At 41.2% G+C, this 20,612-nt stretch overlaps 3 protein-coding genes across 8 annotated transcripts in view; 2 read left to right on the forward strand and 1 right to left on the reverse strand.

The window, feature by feature from the left end:
- The first annotated feature begins 2,076 nt into the window (after nt 1–2,076).
- adssl (adenylosuccinate synthase, like) lies at nt 2,077–11,371 on the forward strand. The gene is made up of 13 exons (XM_048237916.1): nt 2,077–2,491; nt 3,380–3,482; nt 3,650–3,718; nt 3,817–3,867; nt 4,010–4,076; nt 6,082–6,189; nt 6,430–6,511; nt 7,582–7,708; nt 7,860–8,014; nt 8,122–8,246; nt 8,345–8,442; nt 8,540–8,689; nt 9,700–11,371. The coding sequence occupies exons 1-13, from the start codon at nt 2,249–2,251 to the stop codon at nt 9,750–9,752; spliced, it is 1,431 nt and encodes a 476-aa protein (XP_048093873.1). The 5' UTR covers nt 2,077–2,248; the 3' UTR covers nt 9,753–11,371.
- Nucleotides 11,372–12,380: 1,009 nt separating this feature from the next.
- Nucleotides 12,381–19,713, forward strand: stx5al (syntaxin 5A, like). 3 transcript variants are annotated; one of them, XM_048270318.1, is made up of 11 exons: nt 12,381–12,467; nt 13,184–13,412; nt 13,587–13,657; nt 13,777–13,832; nt 13,928–13,998; nt 14,791–14,907; nt 15,249–15,305; nt 15,405–15,501; nt 17,072–17,178; nt 17,279–17,400; nt 18,105–19,713. In XM_048270318.1, the coding sequence occupies exons 2-11, from the start codon at nt 13,203–13,205 to the stop codon at nt 18,262–18,264; spliced, it is 1,068 nt and encodes a 355-aa protein (XP_048126275.1). In that variant the 5' UTR covers nt 12,381–12,467; nt 13,184–13,202; the 3' UTR covers nt 18,265–19,713. The 3 variants fall into 3 exon arrangements, with proteins under 3 accessions (XP_048126275.1, XP_048126264.1, XP_048126253.1); XM_048270307.1 differs by having other exon boundaries at nt 12,399–12,476; XM_048270296.1 differs by lacking the exon at nt 12,381–12,467 and adding an exon at nt 12,602–12,844.
- The window catches only part of LOC125311928 (protein RD3), a 30,045-nt gene continuing 29,123 nt past the window's right edge, over nt 19,691–20,612 (reverse strand). For all 4 annotated transcript variants that reach the window (XM_048270353.1, XM_048270335.1, XM_048270328.1 and 1 more), the window contains one exon: nt 19,691–20,359. In XM_048270353.1, the coding sequence (XP_048126310.1) occupies nt 20,014–20,359 (346 nt within the window). In that variant the 3' untranslated portion in view covers nt 19,691–20,013. The remainder of the gene's footprint in view (nt 20,360–20,612) is intronic.

Genomic DNA, 20,612 nt, shown 5'->3' on the forward strand with positions numbered 1-20,612 from the left:
CATAATAGCCACACCCAAACATAGGAGTCATAAACAGACCGACATATGAATTAAAGCTGCAGTTGGCAAGATTTTTTTGATCATATTCACTGAAACCGACAGCCAGTTTTAGAAAAAAATGCACTTCTACCTCCACCGAGCCTGTTTGTTTTGCAAAAATACACTGCTCCCGGTTCTTCTGGTCCAATCAGAGCAGGGCTGTGTGAGATCTGACTGTCAATCACAGTCTGGTGCGCACTGACCAGCACAAACTGATGAGAGGGTGCTCGTGGTAGTGGGGGAGGGGCATGAGAGTTATAAACATTCAACATTTTGGCTAAGTCCCCTCAATCTGTCAGACTTGCCAACTGCAGCTTTAAAACAATGTAAGATCCAGCAGACCGAGACAGGAAATGTAATGGGGAACCAAAATGCGAAAATAATATTTTAACATTACCATTTTGTCGGGCTGATGGGGTCAGGTGGGGCTTGAAAATTCCCCACCTCTAAAGTGGAGAATGACAGAAAAAGTTTGAGAAGCACTGGTGTAAGAGGTCTTTAATATCACTAACACCAAGGGCCACCAGGAGCAGTAATGTAGCCAACTACGCCAGCCCAGCGAGAAGCCCCACATTGAGCCCAGCCCCGATCTGCAAGCTGCAGCCAGGGTCAGCTGCAGAAGGACAATGTCTTACACAATCTATTAACCAGGTTCGTTCAAGCTTGTGACTGGATAATATAACACACACATCAACCAAGTTATAAAGATTAAATTTAATGTTGATACTATTAAAAAGGTACAAAAAGCAGCCGTGCACAATGCGCTGATTAAATTACAAGTCAATGGTTAAATCAACAACAGCCAATAGCAAGTGGAGGATCAGTCATAAAATATTTGCCAACCACAGAGGTCAGGCTTATTAAAGGTGCTCTTACACTAACCTTATATCTAATATTTTATTTTGAACACGGCTACTGGGTCTCATTCATTGGCTCCAAATAACAGAAATACCAAACTCCAATTCATGGTATAGGCTAGCCTAAGTTAAGCTATAATAAGCACATGGCCAATTAAATATTGAACATGACCAAGGAAAAGTGGACGGGACAGCACAATGCCACGGTAAGGTGTTAGTGTTAGGTGTGCTATTAGGCTAAGTAAGAATGCTCAGCTCAGCCAGGTTCGCTTGTGCAGTCAGGATGAATGTGAACGAAAATATGCCCTTCTCCAGTAGCACTATAGGCCATCTTAAAATCCACCAGAATAAAGGAAATCACATAGGCTACTCGGTTAAAAAAATGATGGGGGAGAGCCCCCAGAGTCAAACCCCCATGTCAAAATTATTATTGAGACAGCAAGGATATGCCTACAAAAAAGGCTGATTCTAGGTTACAGTAGCCAACTATCAGGTTACATTTATAATGTTTATAACGTTGTGAGCGTCTTCTGCTCAGAGGCTGCTCAACTAGGCTAGTTTTGTTGTTGGTAGACAGGAAATCCGTCAAGGCTTTACAACAACTTTATTTGGAACTATTATTTTTTAACTAATAATGTAACTCTACTGTACGTCGTTTTCGAGAGAAACCTCTGTCTGTCAGGCAAACCGCATGAATATAAACATAGATTAGTTACATGATGGAACGCGCCAAAGAGTTTTCTATTAATGTTGAGACATTCTAACGATGCCCCTGATATTGTTCATTTGCATACGTGGGTCAGGACTGTCATCAGTCCAGTGAATCTGATCTGTTCAAGGCCAGACCTGCAAATTCTCATAGATTATGCCTACACATGTACAACTGAGTCTGAGGACTTGTGTTCTCAATAACTCTCATAGCTTTTTCACAGAGTACAGTCTGTAAAGACTAACTACAAACTGACTACTACAGTAGCCTACAAGTTGTATCCAACCTACACTTGCCGCAGTCTGACTTTTATTTTGAAATAGGTGGATTGCATTTGGCGGGTAAAAAGGGCAGATTGGAGAACGCGGGAAATTCTGCGACATCTGCTTAGCCTACTCCACGTTGACTCTACAGTGATTTTAACCAGTCACCAATAAATATAAACTATTATTAGTGGGTTTGATCCAGCAAGCCCGCAGTCTCCTACTAGACATTCTCTGGGATCATGCTATGGTATCATGAGGTTGAGTCTCAGGCTGAATCGTGATTGGCTGAGGTCACCGGATTTTTTTAACAGAGTACATTGTTGGCGCTAGATTCACGCAGCACGTTGTCGGCGAAACGAACACATTGCAGCACATTCATGCATTTACAAGCACGCAGCATGGCCGCGGACAATGGTATGTCAAATGGCCAGGAAACGGCCTCGCTAAATGGGGAACCAGCCATGAAGAGACCCCGAGAGAGTGAGGTTGAATCTTTACGGATTCCTCGGGAGCCAAAGAATAAAGTGACAGTAGTTCTTGGGGCCCAATGGGGTGACGAAGGAAAGGGCAAAGTGGTGGACCTCTTGGCTATGGATGCAGATATTGTATGCAGGTGCCAGGTAAGCACTCCATGCTAGCTAACGGAGAAGCCAAAGTAACGTTAGCTGAAGCTACTCCGATAACGTTAACTCTTAACTGCCAGTGAAATGTGCATGTTAACTGGTTGAAGTTCGTGAAGTGTAATACTATTTTTGTTTAGTGTAATTACTAATATTACCCGATTTAGCAATAAAACGTAAGTAACGCTAGACAACGTGGTCAAACAAAACACTAGCTAGTTCACTAACACTAGCTCCATTTTCCCAAAGTAACGAAGGTCAAGCATTAACCACAACTTGCAGGCCTTTGGTAACGTTATGCTTTAGCGCGAAGCATGTAATGATGCAGTAATCGATAGGTGTGAACAAAATGATAAGTTGAAATATGAATTTCTTTGAAGTAGAACGTTAATGGTATGATGGGCTTTGGGTTTACGTAAATCGCGTTAATCGTAGAAGTTGGTCACAGAAAAGTGTTAACGTTAGCCACCTCGTATTTAACATAGCTGCTTCATCTAGATACGTTAGATAACATACAGCGACCGTTAATGGCAGGCTTTGGCAAATTACTTTACTAAGTCCTAAATTACTGGGAAAATTGAGTTAGTCTGAAACTCGAAGAACAAACTTTGGAAATGGTGGTAATGTAGTTAGCGGGCCAACTAGGCTGATTGATTAACTTGCTAACTTTAAATTACATAGCTTTGGGATGGTTAATAGCGACAGCTGTCGGCGAGATTGCAACGTTGCCCGAAGTCATCAACTCTCGCAGTTTCTTGTGTTTTTGTAGGTATAGTGTTTAGAATACATTTTGCAGAGATGTAGGCTACGTAATGCACTCACGGAGAGATGGTCTAGTTCTGCTTGTGTATGATGGAATCCAATTATTAATGTCCTATGTGTCACCAGGGAGGAAACAACGCAGGACACACCGTGGTGGTGGACTCGGTGGAGTACGATTTCCACCTGCTGCCCAGTGGAGTGCTGAACAAAAAGGCCATGTCCTTTATTGGTATGTGATCAAAATATATGCCTCTTCAGCCCTTCTACCCATCACAAACAATGACATCTGCAGTGCACAGAGTAATTGTGTTAAGGTTTTAATTCAAAACTGCTGCTACAGCACTGTATTCATGCCCAAGTCAATCTGTATCAATAATCAGGTGTTTCTCTTCATAGGCAACGGGGTTGTGATACATCTGCCTGGGTTGTTTGATGAGGCTGAAAAAAACCTACAGAAAGGAAAAGGTGATTTTGCTTGAGTAACATGTTCAGTTAGAAACCAGTCTATTAACTATATAACTATATTAACTATATTACTTTTGATTTGTCCTATCTGTTTTTAGGACTTGCAGGATGGGAGGAAAGACTGAAGATTTCTGATCGTGCACACCTCGGTAAGAGCCTTCTCATTATTCTACCAATATATTTGTCTTGATAAGATGGTGAAGTTGTGTTTTTCCCAGTTGCATGGTTATTTGCATATTCAAGTGGTTATGATATCTGGAGTAAAATGTCTCATGTTTTGTATTCTGACAGTGTTCAACTTTCATCAAGCTGTTGATGGAATACAGGAGCAACAAAGACAACTGCAGGCTGGGAAAAAGTAAGTGCATGCACGACCTATCACTTATAAAGGTCAGTTCACCCATTGGAATGGTTGATATTGAGCACTGAGAATAAGCATCTTTGGCTTGGTTGCTGGCCGTGGTCCTGGCATTCCAATAGTAGAGATGGTGTGCAAGCGATGCAATGCCAGACTTTGATGTGGATGGGTTTGGAGGTTTGAAATCAGGGTGGGGTGAGTGATGACTCTTAATCATTCCTATGGATCCCGTGAATTTTGTTTAGAAAACGTTTTTTAGTAATTGACAGTGCAACATCAGTTTTTAATGGTATCGTTAAAATGGTTTAATGGTTATCGTTATAGTTTTAATGGTATTGTTAAAATGGTTTAATGGTTATTGTTATAGTTAACATTGCATTCTTGTCATATAATTTAAGGTAGGCAAACAATTGACCGTTCCCAAAAGCCACGCCCCCTAGTTATTGTACTACGCCCGTCAAACTCAGACCGGAGTTGTCTAGAAATTCAATGGTAGCTGTTAATTTACTGTCTGTAAAAGTTACAGCACAAGTGGCTTTTAGAGAGCCACGGACCTAAATTCATTTACAATCCGTTGAAAGACTGCAGTATGACATGGAGACACGTATAAAAAATCATATCTAGCTTTGTTGGGTGACAAGCTTAAACAGGAGGCGAGTGTGATTCACTGATATTAATATTAGCTGTGCTAGATAGACTTGCATGCATGTTACAAGGACACTGGGCCATGTCATGTAAGGAACATGGTGCTGCCAAAAACCGGAAACATAGCCTACATTGCAGAGCCACTTCTACTTTATTATTTTATGGTGAATATAATAAATGTTACACTACTGTGCACAGCCCCATGCTTCTCTGACGTGATGAAGCTAGCACGTTATTAGCAGCGGTTAGCTAACTATGCTAACGTTTGTTAACTCTCCTCCAAGTGACTATCATTTTATACACAATGCTGGCAATGCTGAAAACAATTAACATCCTTATTTATCTTACTTGCATTGAGTTGACTGTGTGGCTTAATCCACAGATGTGGTGGAGCACTGTTTCATTATGGTTTGCTAAGGAGTAATCCTTTGCTTAAAATAGTGGAGTTTTGGGACGAGAGAATTTAATCTAAAACATAATTACAGAAAACTTAATCAAGATTGAAAGGCATTTTTCTGTGTATCGATGTTGCGCTAATCCCATATGTCATTTGACTGTCCTTTTCAACTCGTATCACTATAAAACCGGACAAAAATCAACGCTCCCAATAGATTTCTATGGAGCCGTAAGGTGAAGTTACGAGCCTTGTCTGCCTGCATGGAGCTACTGGGCTGTCATTGGCTCATCTGCGTTCGATGGGCAGGGTTTTGCGAACGGTCAATTGTTGTTGGTTTGCTAAACCATGGATGAGCTGCTGGTTGATTAGTGCTCTCAATGACTCAGAATTCTCTTAAGGCGTTTCCACACCGACAGCCTTTAGTTTGTTTTAATCAAACTCGAGTGCCTTTGAGCCCTTGTTTCGGTTTGTTTGTGTTGGTCGAATGCAACGATCGCATTCAGGTGCGCACCAAATTGATCGGTCTGAGACCTCCAAAAAGAGGTGGTCTCAGTCTGCAACCATCTAACGAACTCTGGTGCGGTTCTGCTGGTGAAAAAAGCCAACCTGAAACACACAGGTCCAACGGTGTAGTTGTAGTGAATTATGGGAGTTAAGATCAGTGGTCAAATTTGGTAATTACGTAAAGCATGGATAAATGTGGATGCGTGAGGAGATACAAACAATGTTTTAAACATGTATAAATGGCTGAGTAGCTGACATGGCAGCGCCAATCGGATTATTTTCTAGCTGCAGTCACGACTTGTTTGGTGTAAGGTGGCCATTAGCAGTACTATCTGCCAGGTTTTCCCAACATACAAAGTATGGCCCTGCATGTGTTAATATCTATTGACGATGTGAAAATTTGAGGCCGATTTGAGCATAACCAATTTTAAACAAGACTTTTTTCTTTGGTGTATATAGTTTGGGAACTACCAAAAAAGGCATTGGCCCAGCATACTCTTCTAAAGCTGCCCGCAATGGACTGAGGGTGTGTGATTTGGTGGATGACTTCGCAGTCTTTGAGGAGAAGTGAGTATTCAACCTTTCCGTTTGTGTTTCTTAGAAACCATTTCACTGGTTGTTCACGGATAGAGAAGCTCATCTATGAATATTATTTAAACAAAAAAACAAACAATAGCCCCTGTACCTGAATTGTGTGTAATGGCTATAAATTAAAAATATAATTTGATATGCTGGGAGGTTAATAGTGAGGACGTTATGAGCATATTAATTTAATTGATTTAAATAATTATTGGTTGTGTGTTGTAGATTCCGAGTTCTGGCAGGTCATTTTCAGGCCATGTATCCTAATCTCAACATTGATGTTGATGCTGAACTAGACCAGCTAAAGGTGAGTTTTGCTGAATGTATCATCTGGTCTCTGATGATCATTTATTGCACATCATCATTTGTGACCCTGCAAGGCGAAACCAGTCGTTTTGGTAAAATTTACAAAATTAAGTTAATGTGCTCACATGAACGACCATTGACTAAGCTTTCCAACGATATGTATATCGAGGGTATTGCAAAAAGTATTGATATGATAACCGCATCCTAAGTTGGCATGGTTCTTCTGTCACGATACGCCAGAAGAGGAGAAAATCACCTTTTTAAGTAAATTGTCACGTGCGATAGTGTGAGGACACAGCTATTATTAGCCTTACGGTAGCGTGATTTTGAAGCGGATGACTGACTGTGCAGTTTTATCAACCGAGTGAGTGTCTTTTTCTGCCCCCTAGTTAATACCTGGGACGGTCATAAGGTGTCACTATAGAATATAATTAATGTATTTCGGGGGAAGCAAGGGGAGAAGAAGTTCTGTGTACACAGATTGTGTAGGCTATAGGCCCAATTTTAAAATGTGCTACGTCAATGGAATACTTCTCCTGGTCCGTAAAATGACGCCAGGATATTTCTAAAAGTTCGTGCTGTTGACCGTTCGTGCCCTGAAAGGCAAGTCTTTCACATTCATATTCGGTTACATCTGCCAAGAACGATAGAGAGCTTACACATTGAGTAACGAGTAGGCTACATTTTAGCTCTACCATAAAACCTTATAGAGGCATGGACAAATGGAATGACTGCTAATGTGTTTAATCTTCACCTAAATAAAGTCAGGGTTTAACAGTCAAAACGTATGTTTATCCGTGAAATTTGTTCACAATATGAAAGTGTAGACTATACTGTCGAATTATGCGAAAACGTGAAATTTGACATTTTAACCCGTACATTTGTTTATCGTGGATTTTTCTCAAAATAGCACTGTGCGCAAGACGACTGGTTTCGCCTTGCAGGGTCACATTTGATATATGAAGCCAGTAGTCAATGCGTTTGTTTAGACCAATTTTAACCATGTATATGCAGCCATTTTTGTGATTCCTGATTTCTGTATATATATATAATACCATACTCTTTTCATAGGGATTTGCTGAGAGGTTGCGCCCCTTGGTGACTGATGGAGTGTATTTCATGCACAAAGCTCTGACTGGACCAAGCAAGAAGATTCTAGTAGAGGGGGCTAATGCAGCTCTCTTGGATATTGACTTTGGTGAGTTTCAGAAAGGACAGTTTGCTGACCTCCGTGTACTGAAGGGACAAACTACTTTATAACCTGCAAGGGGATGATCCATGTTGTAAATTTGTTCTGTTTTTTATTTCTTTTTTAAAAATTATTATTATTATTTCTTTTTTTCTTTAAGGAACCTACCCGTTTGTGACCTCATCCAACTGCACAGTGGGAGGTGTATGCACAGGGCTCGGAGTGCCTCCGTCCCATGTGGGTCGCGTCTATGGCGTGGTGAAGGCCTACACCACCAGAGTTGGAGTTGGAGCTTTTCCAACAGAGCAGGACAATGTATGGCTTACTACTTCTGTTGTAGTAAAACTCACCGCTACATGGGTTCTCGTTTGTAGTAGTTTTTGCTCTTGTGTAACCTGATTAGAGTTGTGGTTTATGTGCAGGACACAGGCTCTCTGTTGCAGTCTCGCGGGAGAGAGTTTGGGGTCACCACCGGCAGACGACGTCGCTGTGGCTGGTTGGACCTGGTTCTAGTCGGATATGCCCACATGATCAATGGATTCACTGCGTGAGTACAAGCCCCCACTCTCTGTAGTCATTCAGATGTTCCTGTTTCTGTGTTTCCTGTTTCTATGTGTTCATGCCGTTCATCATTTCCCCTATCAGCATTGCCCTGACGAAATTGGACATCCTGGACACTCTGCCTGAGATCAAAATAGGCGTTGCGTACACCGTTGATGGACAAGCCCTTCCCAGTTTCCCTGGTAACATGCTGTTATTTTGCCTACCTATCACTGTTTTACATTGTTTCTTTGATGTTTTAAGGTGTTTTTACTTGACTTGGCTTTCTGCTTTGCGCAGCAAATATGGACATGTTGACTCGGGTGTCAGTGGAGTACGAGACTCTGCCCGGATGGTGTTGCAGCACTGAAGCCGTGCGTTGTTTTGATGAGCTGCCTTCTCAAGCACAGGACTACATCCGCTTCATCGAGAAGTTTCTGCAAGTGCCAGGTATTGCTCTTGGCTTGGTACGGGAAAAAACAATCGATTTTACCTAGCTTGAGTTGCTGCAGCTAGCAGCCAGGCAGCTACAGTGCTACACTCTGGAGACATGAACATGGGGGGGGGGGGAACATGCCCCCAGAGTGTAGCGCTGTAGCTGCCTGGCTGCAGCAACTCCAGCTAGGTAAAACCAAAAAATCGACAGTACTCAGTGACCTTGAGAAACGGAGATCTATGTGCAAAAGTCCAAAAAAAACAACTACATGAATCTGGACACACCCGAAAAGACGCCCAACAGTTTCCCCTTTTCCTAAACACACACAGATAAACCCTAAAGCTGCACGTAGGCTAATCAGCAATTCTATGTGTGACATTGTTAGAGGGGAATTCCGTTGATTTTTCACGGACTTTTGCACAATTCCAACATGCATTGTTTAAAGTCCAGCTTGCATTTCTTTAAGCCAGCGCTGTAAATGGCTACTTGAAAATGAACGCATCCTGTTCCTAAGTGTCCTGTAATTAGACCTGTCACTAATTGCATATCCATCTGAATTTGATTATTTCAGATGACTGCAATTGCTCTGAAAAACAGTTCCATAGGAGCTGTATAAAAGCAGCTGGATGAAACTAACAAACATGACATATTTCTGTGTAATTGTCCTCTTTGAGGTTTGACTGGTGCTTATGACGTCATCATCTTGCACCTTTCTGCCTTCTGTTTAATGACAAATGAGTGGAGAATTAGTGGCACCTATTGTTTATATTAAGGCATTCCCCTTTTAATATTTGATAGAACACATTTCAGGGAGTTTGTTGACATTAACATACTGGATATATTTGCAAAGCCATATACCATTGCATGTTATTGATACTGCTGCTGCAAAACTATCGACTGTGTTCAACAGTATATGCAATTCAATTTAATTGCCCTGCTCAAGTTTTATTTGCTGACTTATAACAGACAAATTGTTGCCTTGCTAATTTTAACCATTTTACATTGTCTGTCTTTTCTTTTGTAGTGAAATGGGTTGGAGTCGGCAAGTCGCGTGAAAGCATGATCAAGCTGTTTTGATCTAGTGTGGCACACAGTGTCCCTAGTATGTGGGACTCCAGTCCACATTTTGTGGATCAATGCAAAGAATATGTTAAATATTGCACCACATAATGTCCCTCATAATGTTCCAGTCAAACATCAGCACCAGCAGCAGATTGAGAGCACAGGTTCAGTGTAACCTGACCCATCTAACCTTTAAATGGTTCACCAGACCAGTGCCCACTTACATTCCATAAAGGCTTTTTTATATCAGAAATATTCCAGCACACAAAAAAAATGACTGACCATGACATTGTGGTCATATGGGATGGAATCTGGGCGTTCTGTTTCAACGGAGGATTTGAAGGAGTATTACAGGCCTTCTACCTGTGTTTTTTTTTTTTCTCCCCTACTGATAATGTCATGAAGGTTTTGGAAAAGAACTTTGATTTGTGGTGTGTTTAATTTGAAGGTTGATATTAAGTGAACATCCTTGTAGCATAACTGTAAAAATGGTTTCATATAGTTATTTTTATTCACTGAAGGTTATTTTCATTAACTGAGAACTTTGTGACCTCAAAATGATTTCACGTAAGTCCTGTGATTTTTCTGCACCTGATTTCCATCCTCTCTTGGTTATTTGTGTTTTGTTGCTAGCTAGCTAGCTAAGGCTCAAAATTACACTTCTAAGCAATCGCCTGTGAACTATTCAGACTATTCTAATGTCTCATCTTGTTTACATTTTTACAATGTATAACCGTAAATATGAAATGAGACCATATTCATTGAGCAGACCTCCACTTGGATTAGGAGGGAAAGAGCATTTAGGCTGTGTACCTGATGCAAAGGAAATTGATAACCACAGACAGACTGTTAGCAAAAATGCTTTCATAGCTCGTGTTCACTTATTGGTATGATGTGACCCAACCTAATAAATAACACAAATAAAACAATTTAATGAGTGGAAGGAAAATTGGCTATAGCTAAATTACTTGTGCCAAGGACCACAAGCAAGTGTTATAGGACTTTCTTTCATTTTTAGTCTGTCCTAAATTAAAATGTAAAAATGAAAAGCCTTAAAATAGGCATATGGTTGAATTTTACCACTGGACTGGATGTGCAGATGTGATTGTTATCGTTTTTTCAAAAATACATTTAACATTTTGTTGACTGTTGAAGCAATCTTCTTATTTTGCTTTGCCCATATGATGTATATTATACCGCTGTTTAAAAAAAATTATAAAATCTTATACATAAACACTTGCACTGTAGCCTAATTATCAAGCAATGTCATTCTGAAACCATGCACTTTTGGTGCATAGGCTACCTATGGCTGTGGGTGCTCCAGTGAAGAGCTTTGTAATAAGAATCTAAGAGCTTTCATGGATCTAACCTGATGATTCCCCTTTGAATTGGTGTCAATGTGTAACTGCAACAGCTGCTGAATGAATAGTTGTAGTCAGTAACAACATTTAAAGATTCTTTTTTATGCAATTTTTTTCTTTGAATGGTAAAGAACATTATTTTAATCACAAAGGATCACAAGCAAATATTTGTATGTTAAAATAATCAAAGCTCACTGGCATTCCTATGCATATTATGTCAACATTTTTGACTCATTATCTGCTCTTTCAGAACAATAAAATGTTTGAGCTGCATGTTTGTTGACTTACACTTTTGTAAGTAAAAATGGTCTTTCAGAAATGTAATTAGGAAACGGGTTAAGTTATGAAAAATAATGTTATGTTAAATATGTGTGATAACCAGAAGCACCGCTTAATTTCTTAGGATGATGTAAGATCATCATAAATGCCTTCAAAGGAGGTTGTTTTTCTTAGTATTGGGAAATATGACCCATGTAATGTGTGCAATATACACATCCATATTTTGGTTTCTTGTGTGCTAAATACACATTTATGTTTTGGTAGCTATATGATAATATGAAGTTAAATATAGTGTACGCATATTTTAGTTTAATGTTTCAAACTTTTACACCGTGCACATATTAAAAAGTTTAAGTAGTCTGTAGTAGTACTAGGCTTTTTTTTTGTCAAATTGAGCAAATTGCTCTTCAAGTTCCTCTAGCCATGTTTGGCATGCACTCAAAAAATTCTGGTGTAAATAGGCAACAAACAGTAATTTAAACTAGATCTATTATAGTTTTAATGTGGGTCTGGCTCGTCAGGCTATCTCCCTACAGCTTTAGAGTATATATTTTACGACACTCCTCAATCGGTCAGTCTGCCGTTTCCTCTTCCCCGTTCCTGTGACAACGGTTTACTCGCTTTTTGCTTCTTTTCGCTGGCTCTGCCATGACAAATGTCTGAGAAACTCTATCCCTACCTTGTTCTAGCCGGTCCCTAGCGTGTATGTGTGTAGTGCAGTAAAGCAATTTGTTTCATCGCGAGGCTGTGGAGTTTCTGTCTCTGAGTCCGGCGGCCCGCTGGCCCAAAGTTGCAAGGGGGGTTTCTCTGCTCACAGATGCTAGGAGGAAGTGAGACAGCCACCATTTGCCCCAGAAAAACTAATATAACCATTCCAATGACTCTGAAGCTGTGAAGATAAGGTAAATTAAGCTAAACAAACTGCATAGTTCTCCTTTAATGTAATGTGGTTTGTACTGAACTTGTGAATGTGCTGCCATCCTGCGCACATTAGGGGCATTGCAAAAAATGAAATGTACACGTCGACGTGGCATGATGTCATATGCACGACAAGGACCCGGATCAAAATACACGAAGAAACCATCAGGAGGTAATTCCGGTATGAAATTACTTCACCTTATTTTCTGTGTTGGGCATATTGAGACATGGATGACAAGTTAAAATAGATTATGCAAATACTATTTAAATACAATTCTGTTTCCTTTCCTGCCATTTAGTACAGCCGGGCTGGTGGTAGCTAACAACATCGTTAGCCAGCTTGTCAGCTAACGCAACACACCAAAATGAACTGTTAGCGCCTCAGGCTCTAGTTGTAACAGGTTATTTGTTGTTTATAATGGCTCACTGTGTTTTAGTATCGTGCCTTTGGGTACACTTACTCTCAGTTAACTACCAGTTTATAAGAAGTGAACAGCTGATGTTTAATAGTTCAGGTGTTGAGTTCATTTTCATTTGGACCAATGAGAAGTAAGAATCAGCCATTGCGTAAACTCCTGTATGTGAAGAGCTTGAATGATCATATTGATGCATTCCTCAGTGGATCAGCGGGTTGCATATGACTGCAGTCCGAGTAGCACCATCATTTAGTTAAAGTTAAAGTAGTTAAAAAAAAAACGCTTATTATAGCTGCTAGAATGGGACGTGTGTCAGCTGTTAAATCGACACTCACACATGCTACAGCTGAATTGATGTGTCATCAAGCCCCATCAAAAACAACTCTTCTGAAGATGTCTGCAGGTATACTGCACTGTTTATTGCACAATACAATGTAGATCTGTTCTCTTCTCTTTCCATCTGTTCTGATAGGTGATGTGCGATAGGCCTCATGAATACTCGTCGGCGCCACGGACCCAGGAGCAATGAGGACGGGGTGTATCTGGGGCCATCCCTCACCCAGCCACAACTGCTCCAGCAGCCCGATGCCCCCCTCTCTACCTCTCTGCCCCTCGCCCCCCCTGTAGATTTAGGTGGGGGGTCCTGCCGTGACCGTACGACAGAGTTCCAGTCTGTGTGCCGGTCTCTGCAGGGACGACAGGTGAGCCCTCTGAGATAAGGTGGGATCAGGACAAACTGTGTGAGAAGTTGTTTGTTCATGTAAAGGACACCAGAATAGACATGACTAGTTATTTGATATGCAAATACTGTGTTTTAGCTTCTTTTAACCGTTGAATAATTAATCGTTGGTAATCGTTTTGTCATGCTTTCTCAGAATGGCCTCCAGACTAATAAACCAGCTCTCAGTGCTGTCAGACAACGCAGTGACTTCACTCTTGTGGCAAAGTGCGTATCTGCAATAAGCTCTTTGAATCATTTGTGTTTTATTTGGTGTGCTTTGTTAACGTGCAGTGCACTTCATGTCATTTTGTTTGTCTCACTTATCTCTCTCTTACTTCTTATAGACGTATTGGGAGAGACTTGAGTAATACTTTTGCCAAACTTGAAAAGCTGACGATACGTAAGTGTTTTTTTTGTTGAAAGAATAACAACATTTCCTTTGTTGACAGATTATTTTCAAACAAAAATGTATGATATTTTGCCTTTTATGTGCAGTTGCCAAAAGGAAGTCTCTTTTTGATGATAAAGCCACTGAAATCGATGAGTTAACGTACATTGTGAAACAGGTAAGAAAAATAATTTTGTTGTATCACATGTAAACTAGAACAAGTTTAACAGTAGCATGGTAAATAGAGGTACATGTGCAACTGTTCGGTCTCGTCAGACTTAATTTATGATTGATGCAAGAGGCATTCCAGAGTGGGGATATCCCACTATAACCGAGGTCGTAATTCGTCCGCTGCCCATGGCCCTTGAACCCGCCACCTCAACACACACAGGCCTAGGAGTCGAATGCTCTAACCCCTGAGCTAAAAGCCCAGGCTTCCAACTCAGCGGTTAGAAGCGTTCTTAAGGTCAGGGGTGTGAGGATTTACACGGGCAACTAGCATGCTACCTCAGTTCGCCTCCGTTACACCAGGACATGCCCTCTTAGAGACTTTACCTATAGTTATCACTCTGACATGAATGTTCTATTAATTTAAAAACGGGAGAACACCGATTTCATAACTTCGCATTTGACAGTTATTGAGTGAGAAAACGGAATAAGGTGGAATGGGCTGGAATAGAGTGAATGTTCAATTTAGCATGTGACATACAGACAAGAACTATTTTTTTGTACGGAGGATGAACAAACCATGATTAGTCGGTAGTAGAACTGTTGTAACAAACTTGATTAGTTGGTAGTACAATTGTTGTATTGTTGTATAAAAGCAATAAGGCTCGTGATCGTGGGGTTGATAAAGGATAAACCCATGGCCGAACCACAGAAGTGGGTATATCTTTTTCCAACCCAACTCTCACTCATGCCATATCGCTTAAATAACATATCAACACTGTCCTCTGATCGTTTCCCTCAGGACATCAACAGTCTAAATAAGCAGATAGCCCAACTGCAGGAGCTGGTGCGCTCCAGAAGTGGACAGAATGGCCGGCACCTGCAGACACATTCCAACACAGTAGTTGTGTCGTTACAAGTAAGACTCAATCACACAAGAAACACTACGACAAAAACATCTCACTCCTTTGGAGAAGCTATATCCTTTCATCCTAGAATGTCAAGGCATGTCATTGTTATTGCATTTCTTGAAGAGGAAAGAGACATGTCCATTATCATCAAGTTGAGCAGTGTGGTTATGTTAAACATCTTGCCATTTAGCTTATGCTTGTTAGACCATAGGTCACCTCATGGGTCATATCAGATCGATGATGCTTCAAACGATAACATGTCTCTGACAACCTTACATCAAAAGCACTGAAATATCCTTTGAAGTAGTGCTATATTATACAATTTTACCTTTTGTTTTCCTTATTCTAGTCAAAGCTGGCAGCCATGTCAAATGACTTCAAGTCAGTGTTGGAGGTCAGAACAGAGGTGAGAGTAATGCAAATTCACACACTGAATATCTTACAGGAAATAAATGATTTGGTTTTACTGTTGAGTTGATGACCTTCTCTACTTATTCTTCTTAAGAATCTGAAACAGCAGCACAGTCGACGAGAGCAGTTCTCTCAGGCCCCCACGCACTACTCGCCCAATGCAGCCTCACCTCTGCAAGCCCACAACTTCAGTAAGCGCAAACCCACCAGCTGTCTTAAACACTTCGCCATTGTCTGCTGTGACTGAAGGTGTCATGCATTACTTAGACAGGCAGCATTTTGATGGTACAAGAGTGGAATCTACCAAATGTAAACCAAAGGCCATAATACGTATAAGTATAAGTATATATACTTTTTTGATCCCGTGAGGGAAATTTGGTCTCTGCATTTAACCCAATCGGTGAATTAGTGAAACATAAACAGCACACAGTGAGGTGAAGCACACACTAATCCCGGCGCAGTGAGCTGCCTGCTACAACGGCGGCGCTCGGGGAGCAGTGAGGGGTTAGGTGCCTTGCTCAAGGGCACTTCAGCCGCGGCCCACTGGTTGGGGCTCGAACCGGCAACCCTCCGGTTACAAGTCCAGAGTGCTAACCAGTATACAGTAATACAGATAGGAAGCAAAGGCCAAAAGGGTTTTTTTCACATGAATCTTCAGATCCTGTTGAGACTGACAGCAAAGCACTCATTGTTTATGATAGGGCTGCACTATTTGGGGAACAAATTTCTGACAGATATTACGATTGCGATTTGACTTGTGATATAATCTTTGAAAGTCATGCTTCAGTTCAATATTTCAAATTTTGCTTTAGCAAATTGCATGAGTTGAAATTGTGATTTTGATTATAAATCAATTAAAGTCATCCTAGGCAAGTTTTTGTACCTTATTATAATGGCTTCAAAGTCATTTTGATGGTAATTGTACTTGTATTAAGGAGAATCACTCACCCTCCATAGCCATAGATTAGCCGGCTACAGAGAACCAGCAACTTGCTGGCCAATGGCCCAGAGAATCAGGAATTGCTTTACGGCAATTGTGCAATAGCCTACTATTTGTATTAAATCATGCAATATTACCTTATATAAGTAAGTAAGTATATATACTCTTTTGATCCTGTGAGGGAAATTTGGTCTCTGCATTTATTCCAATTTGTGAATTAGTGAACACACAGTGAGGTGAAGCACACACTAATCCCGGCACAGTGAGCTGCCTGCTACAACAGCGGCGCTTGGGGAGCAGTGGGTTAGGTGCCTTGCTCAAGGGCACTTCAGCCTTTCCTACTGGTCGGGGTTCGAACAGGCAACCCTCCGGTTACAAGTCCGAAGCGCTAACCAGTAGGCAACGGCTGCCCCAAGTTGACATGGCCCTTCGGAAATTATCTCTGGCGGTTTGTAAACAAACCTAGTAAGAGGAGTATTTATGACCGTAGTGTAAAATACATACTCACAACTGCAGGGGGAGCCGAGTAGCACACACAAAAAACAAAACTGCATTGGATACCTTTAATTGTGCAGCCCTAGTTTATAACCATTGGTAGTGTGAATTGTATAAGTATATATACTCTTTTGATTGTAAAATTGTATTTGTATGCCCCTGTAGTGAAACTGGTCGAGTAAGGTGTCAACAACACCATACCTAGGGAGCACACATACTGATGAAAATATATACCTGAACTGTGCTGTAAAGCGTTTTGATGAAGGTGTCTACTCAATGGGTACATGTATGTAAATGTAATGTGTGATTTCATGTGTCCGTTTCAGATCCAGGAAACTCATTACTAATGCAAGATGAGTCTAGGAGCCCAGGTGATGTGTCCATAGACATGGACTCCCGTGCTAGCCAGCAGATGCAGCTTGTAAATGAACAGGTAGGTTGGTAGGTTTTAAGAGCTCTGATGTATCGATTGTGTTAGCATGTAAAATCTTAGACGGCTGAGAGGGCTTTAATGTTGTTGTGTGCCTGTTCAGAACTCCTACATTCAGAGCCGGGCAGACACCATGCAGAACATCGAGACCACCATCGTGGAGCTGGGCTCCATCTTTCAACAGCTGGCTCATATGGTGAAGGAGCAGGAGGAAGTTGTACAGAGGTGAGCCAGGTTGATAAAGAGAAGGGCCGAGAGGGTGGTGGTGGTGGTCTATGATTTGGGTTTTCAAATGGAACACTAGAAGGTTGCAAGTTCTTTCCTGCCACCATTGTGCCCCTGAGCAAAGCAGAGCGGAGGCTGTCTCTGTAGTTAGTTCACTGTAAGTCACTCTGAATAAGAGGGAGTGAATTCAGAGTGAAATGAGAGAAACACATGCAGACCAAAGTGGTGCCTCCCTTGGTTTACCTTGAAACAGATATCACATTGTGCGAAGTAATTGAAACAAGGTGTAAAAAACACATACTGGCTGATACAGTAATTATTCTAATTGCTTACCACTTAAATTGCATTAGACCACTTTAAACTAAAAGGGCACTTGGAGTGAACAGGCCTTTGCCCAGGCCAGATAGTGTATCACAACATTAGTGAAAGTGAAACACTTTGTGGATCCAGCCCATGATTCAGATCTGCTATAAAATCCAACAAGTTCTTCCATGGAGCATGCTACACTTTTCCACCAAATTTCATGAAAATCGGGTCAGTACTGAATTGTAATTCAGGGGAAATTACATTTGTTTCAACTAATTTACACAAGGATGTAATACTGTTTCATAATGGTTGTACAGAGTTATGTGTATATTTCTAGTAGGTCCTCTTATCATTTATAATTAATCTGTCTAATAGATTTCGCCATCTTCTCCCCTCAGGATTGATCACAACGTTGAGGATGCCCACTTCAACGTGGAGGCTGCACACACAGAGATCCTTAAGTACTTCCAATCGGTGTCTGGCAACCGTTGGCTTCTCATCAAAATCTTCCTCATCCTCATGGTTTTCTTCATTGTCTTTGTCGTCTTCTTAGCCTGAATGATTTTGTTAAATGTATGAGGAGACGGGATGAGGATGTTTGGATGGAACAGGCCAGGTGGTGTTGGTAGAGGATGTGGCCAAAAGTGGAGTTTCTTAGCTCATCCGCCCATCACACCCTCACCTTGTGAGATGCTCACCTGGTTCATCTTACCTGTCTGGTGCGGTCCTGTGCAATCACACAGGTGGGAATGACCGTAATAATCCAGAAGCGATTTTTCAGTTGTGATTTGATTTAATTCTTCTTTCACGTCTTCTTTCACTGTTTAATGTCTGAAATTGGACCATGATCAGTAAAGTGCAACATGTAGTTGGAACAGGGAACAAGTGTGTGATATTGAATAAGTAGCCTGCACTAGCCATGTCATTTGGAATTGGCTTATTGAGTATTGTAATGAAATATTATTTTGAAATATTTCAGATACTGTTCAGGACCTTGTTGTTTTCATTTTACCCAACATTATTAGTCCTGATCTATATCTTCACTGTGTCCAGTTTTATTTAGGCCATTTGTTGTTGTTGTTGTTGTCTTTTTGAGGGAGCTGTGTTGGATTGGTTTCTGTATTCTTTGCTGCTCATGGTGCATACTTGTTAATGATTGCCTACCCAACACTTTGCTTACACCATCTGAGGTATGAATGCACAGACCCTGGGCAAATTAATTTTATTTTATTTTATTGTTTTGTATAGTTTTTTTCCAGTTTCATTTAGACCATGTCCATTTCTAACAAGTGTTAAAAACTGCCTGTGTTCCAAGTAGGACTATCATGGTTTAACATTACCAAGGCTGTTACTGATCCCTCTGTATTAACTCTCTAAGTCATGCTCACTCACTCGGCAAGATTAGGGTTATTAGGGCACAGATGCAAACTCTGTTTGATTACAGCGTGGGAAATGTTTGTCAACAGTGAGTGCAGCACACTAGCCACTGTGCATTTGGCAGGCATTTATTCTACAATTAGAGGCTGAAGGGGCTGCGTGGCATACTGGTCTCTTCTCCCCCCTGTCCCCCTGGGAGACGTGAGGTCAGGGGGATGGTTTGCTGTAAGTTCTGTTGTTGAGTCAAATGTCAAGTCTGTGAGGATGTGTAAGAATGTGTGTGTGTGTTGACTAATGACATTTGAAAACTGCTTTTATCTACAATTTGTCATTCCTGTGATATTTTCTGAAGCTTTCTACAGCTTGTATCAGCCTCTGGTTAGGACCAGCAAATCAGAGTATCGGTCAGTGTGTGTCTTTAATGTATTGTCATTGGAAAGGAAGTGTCAGTCATCAAGGTCTCGGTGTGCAAAAGGACAGTGTGTCATAGAGAATGAATGGGTCAGAAGAGAACCCTGAGAGGCTGAGACCTTGTACTTTTTAAAAATGAAATCCAACTTTACATATTGTAAATGATAATAAATAAGTGACATTATGCTCAATTTTGAAATAAATGTGAAGCTGTTCTTATATTACTTCTGATATCATAATTACAGCATTATGCACAAAGCAGTCTACTGCCAGAATATTTTCAACCAAATAAAGATATTGCTGTAAAACAAAAACAAGTGTACTCAAAATTACTCGACATACACAAGTAACATACAGTTTTTTGGTATCCATACCTTGTATGATGGACTTCAATGAACTTTCACCATGATAATGGTGAAAATCTTTGTGTGTGTGTGTGTGCGCGCGCCAGTCAGTCATCCATAGTGTGTCAAGTCATCCTCCTGTGTTGATGCTTCACCGGCCTTTTCTCCCTCAGTCTCAGTTTGGTGCGCTGTGCTCTGTCACACTAATCTGCGGCAGACTCCTCGCTCTGATGGGCCTCGCGACACCACCTCTTCCATCCTCCTCCACTTCCGGGGTGCGGTCGTCTCCTCCAGGCTTGAAGGGGTTCCAGAGCGGGTGGATTCGGAGGCTAGAGGGCAGGGCGATGAGCGACAGGCTCCGACTGTGCTGCCGTCGCCAGAGCTGGGCGCGTTCCCTGAGGTTGGGGCCGTCTGTCTCGACCCTCAGCTCCTCCTCGTCCAGGCAGGCACACAGCACAGAGCGGAAGAGGTGCGAGACTTCGCCGACCTCCGGCTCGAACTCGGTCACGAGGTTACGCACCCTGTGCTCCGTCAGAGTGGAGAGGAGCAAGAAGGTGTATATCAACATATAACTCAACATCCAGTAACATTCTCAAAAAGCTTTGTCCAGTTTGCCCTGTAAAAATGAGCCTTAATTTGTTCTTAATGAAAGGGTTTTTAATGAAGCTTGTTGAAATTCCTTTGGAGAAAGGAATACATTTTGCCAGAAGAGAAAAAGGTGTTTAAAGGTGCAGTGTGCAACTCTAATCCAACACACTTTTTTATCAGATTTAA

This window comes from Alosa alosa, chromosome 2 (genome assembly GCF_017589495.1).
Source record: "Alosa alosa isolate M-15738 ecotype Scorff River chromosome 2, AALO_Geno_1.1, whole genome shotgun sequence".
In the NCBI taxonomy this organism is placed as follows: Eukaryota; Metazoa; Chordata; class Actinopteri; order Clupeiformes; family Clupeidae; genus Alosa; species Alosa alosa.

Excerpts from the sequence above, each read along its gene's own strand:
- adssl (XM_048237916.1), top strand. The coding sequence starts at position 2,249 with ATGCATTTACAAGCACGCAGCATGGCCGCGGACAATGGTATGTCAAAT. Across the intron at positions 2,492-3,379 it reads ATATTGTATGCAGGTGCCAG|GGAGGAAACAACGCAGGACA; the intron begins GTAAGCACTCCA and ends ATGTGTCACCAG. Across the intron at positions 6,190-6,429 it reads TTCGCAGTCTTTGAGGAGAA|ATTCCGAGTTCTGGCAGGTC; the intron begins GTGAGTATTCAA and ends TGTGTGTTGTAG.
- stx5al (XM_048270318.1), top strand. The coding sequence starts at position 13,203 with ATGAATACTCGTCGGCGCCACGGACCCAGGAGCAATGAGGACGGGGTG. Across the intron at positions 13,413-13,586 it reads GGTCTCTGCAGGGACGACAG|AATGGCCTCCAGACTAATAA; the intron begins GTGAGCCCTCTG and ends ATGCTTTCTCAG. Across the intron at positions 17,179-17,278 it reads TGCAGCTTGTAAATGAACAG|AACTCCTACATTCAGAGCCG; the intron begins GTAGGTTGGTAG and ends GTGCCTGTTCAG.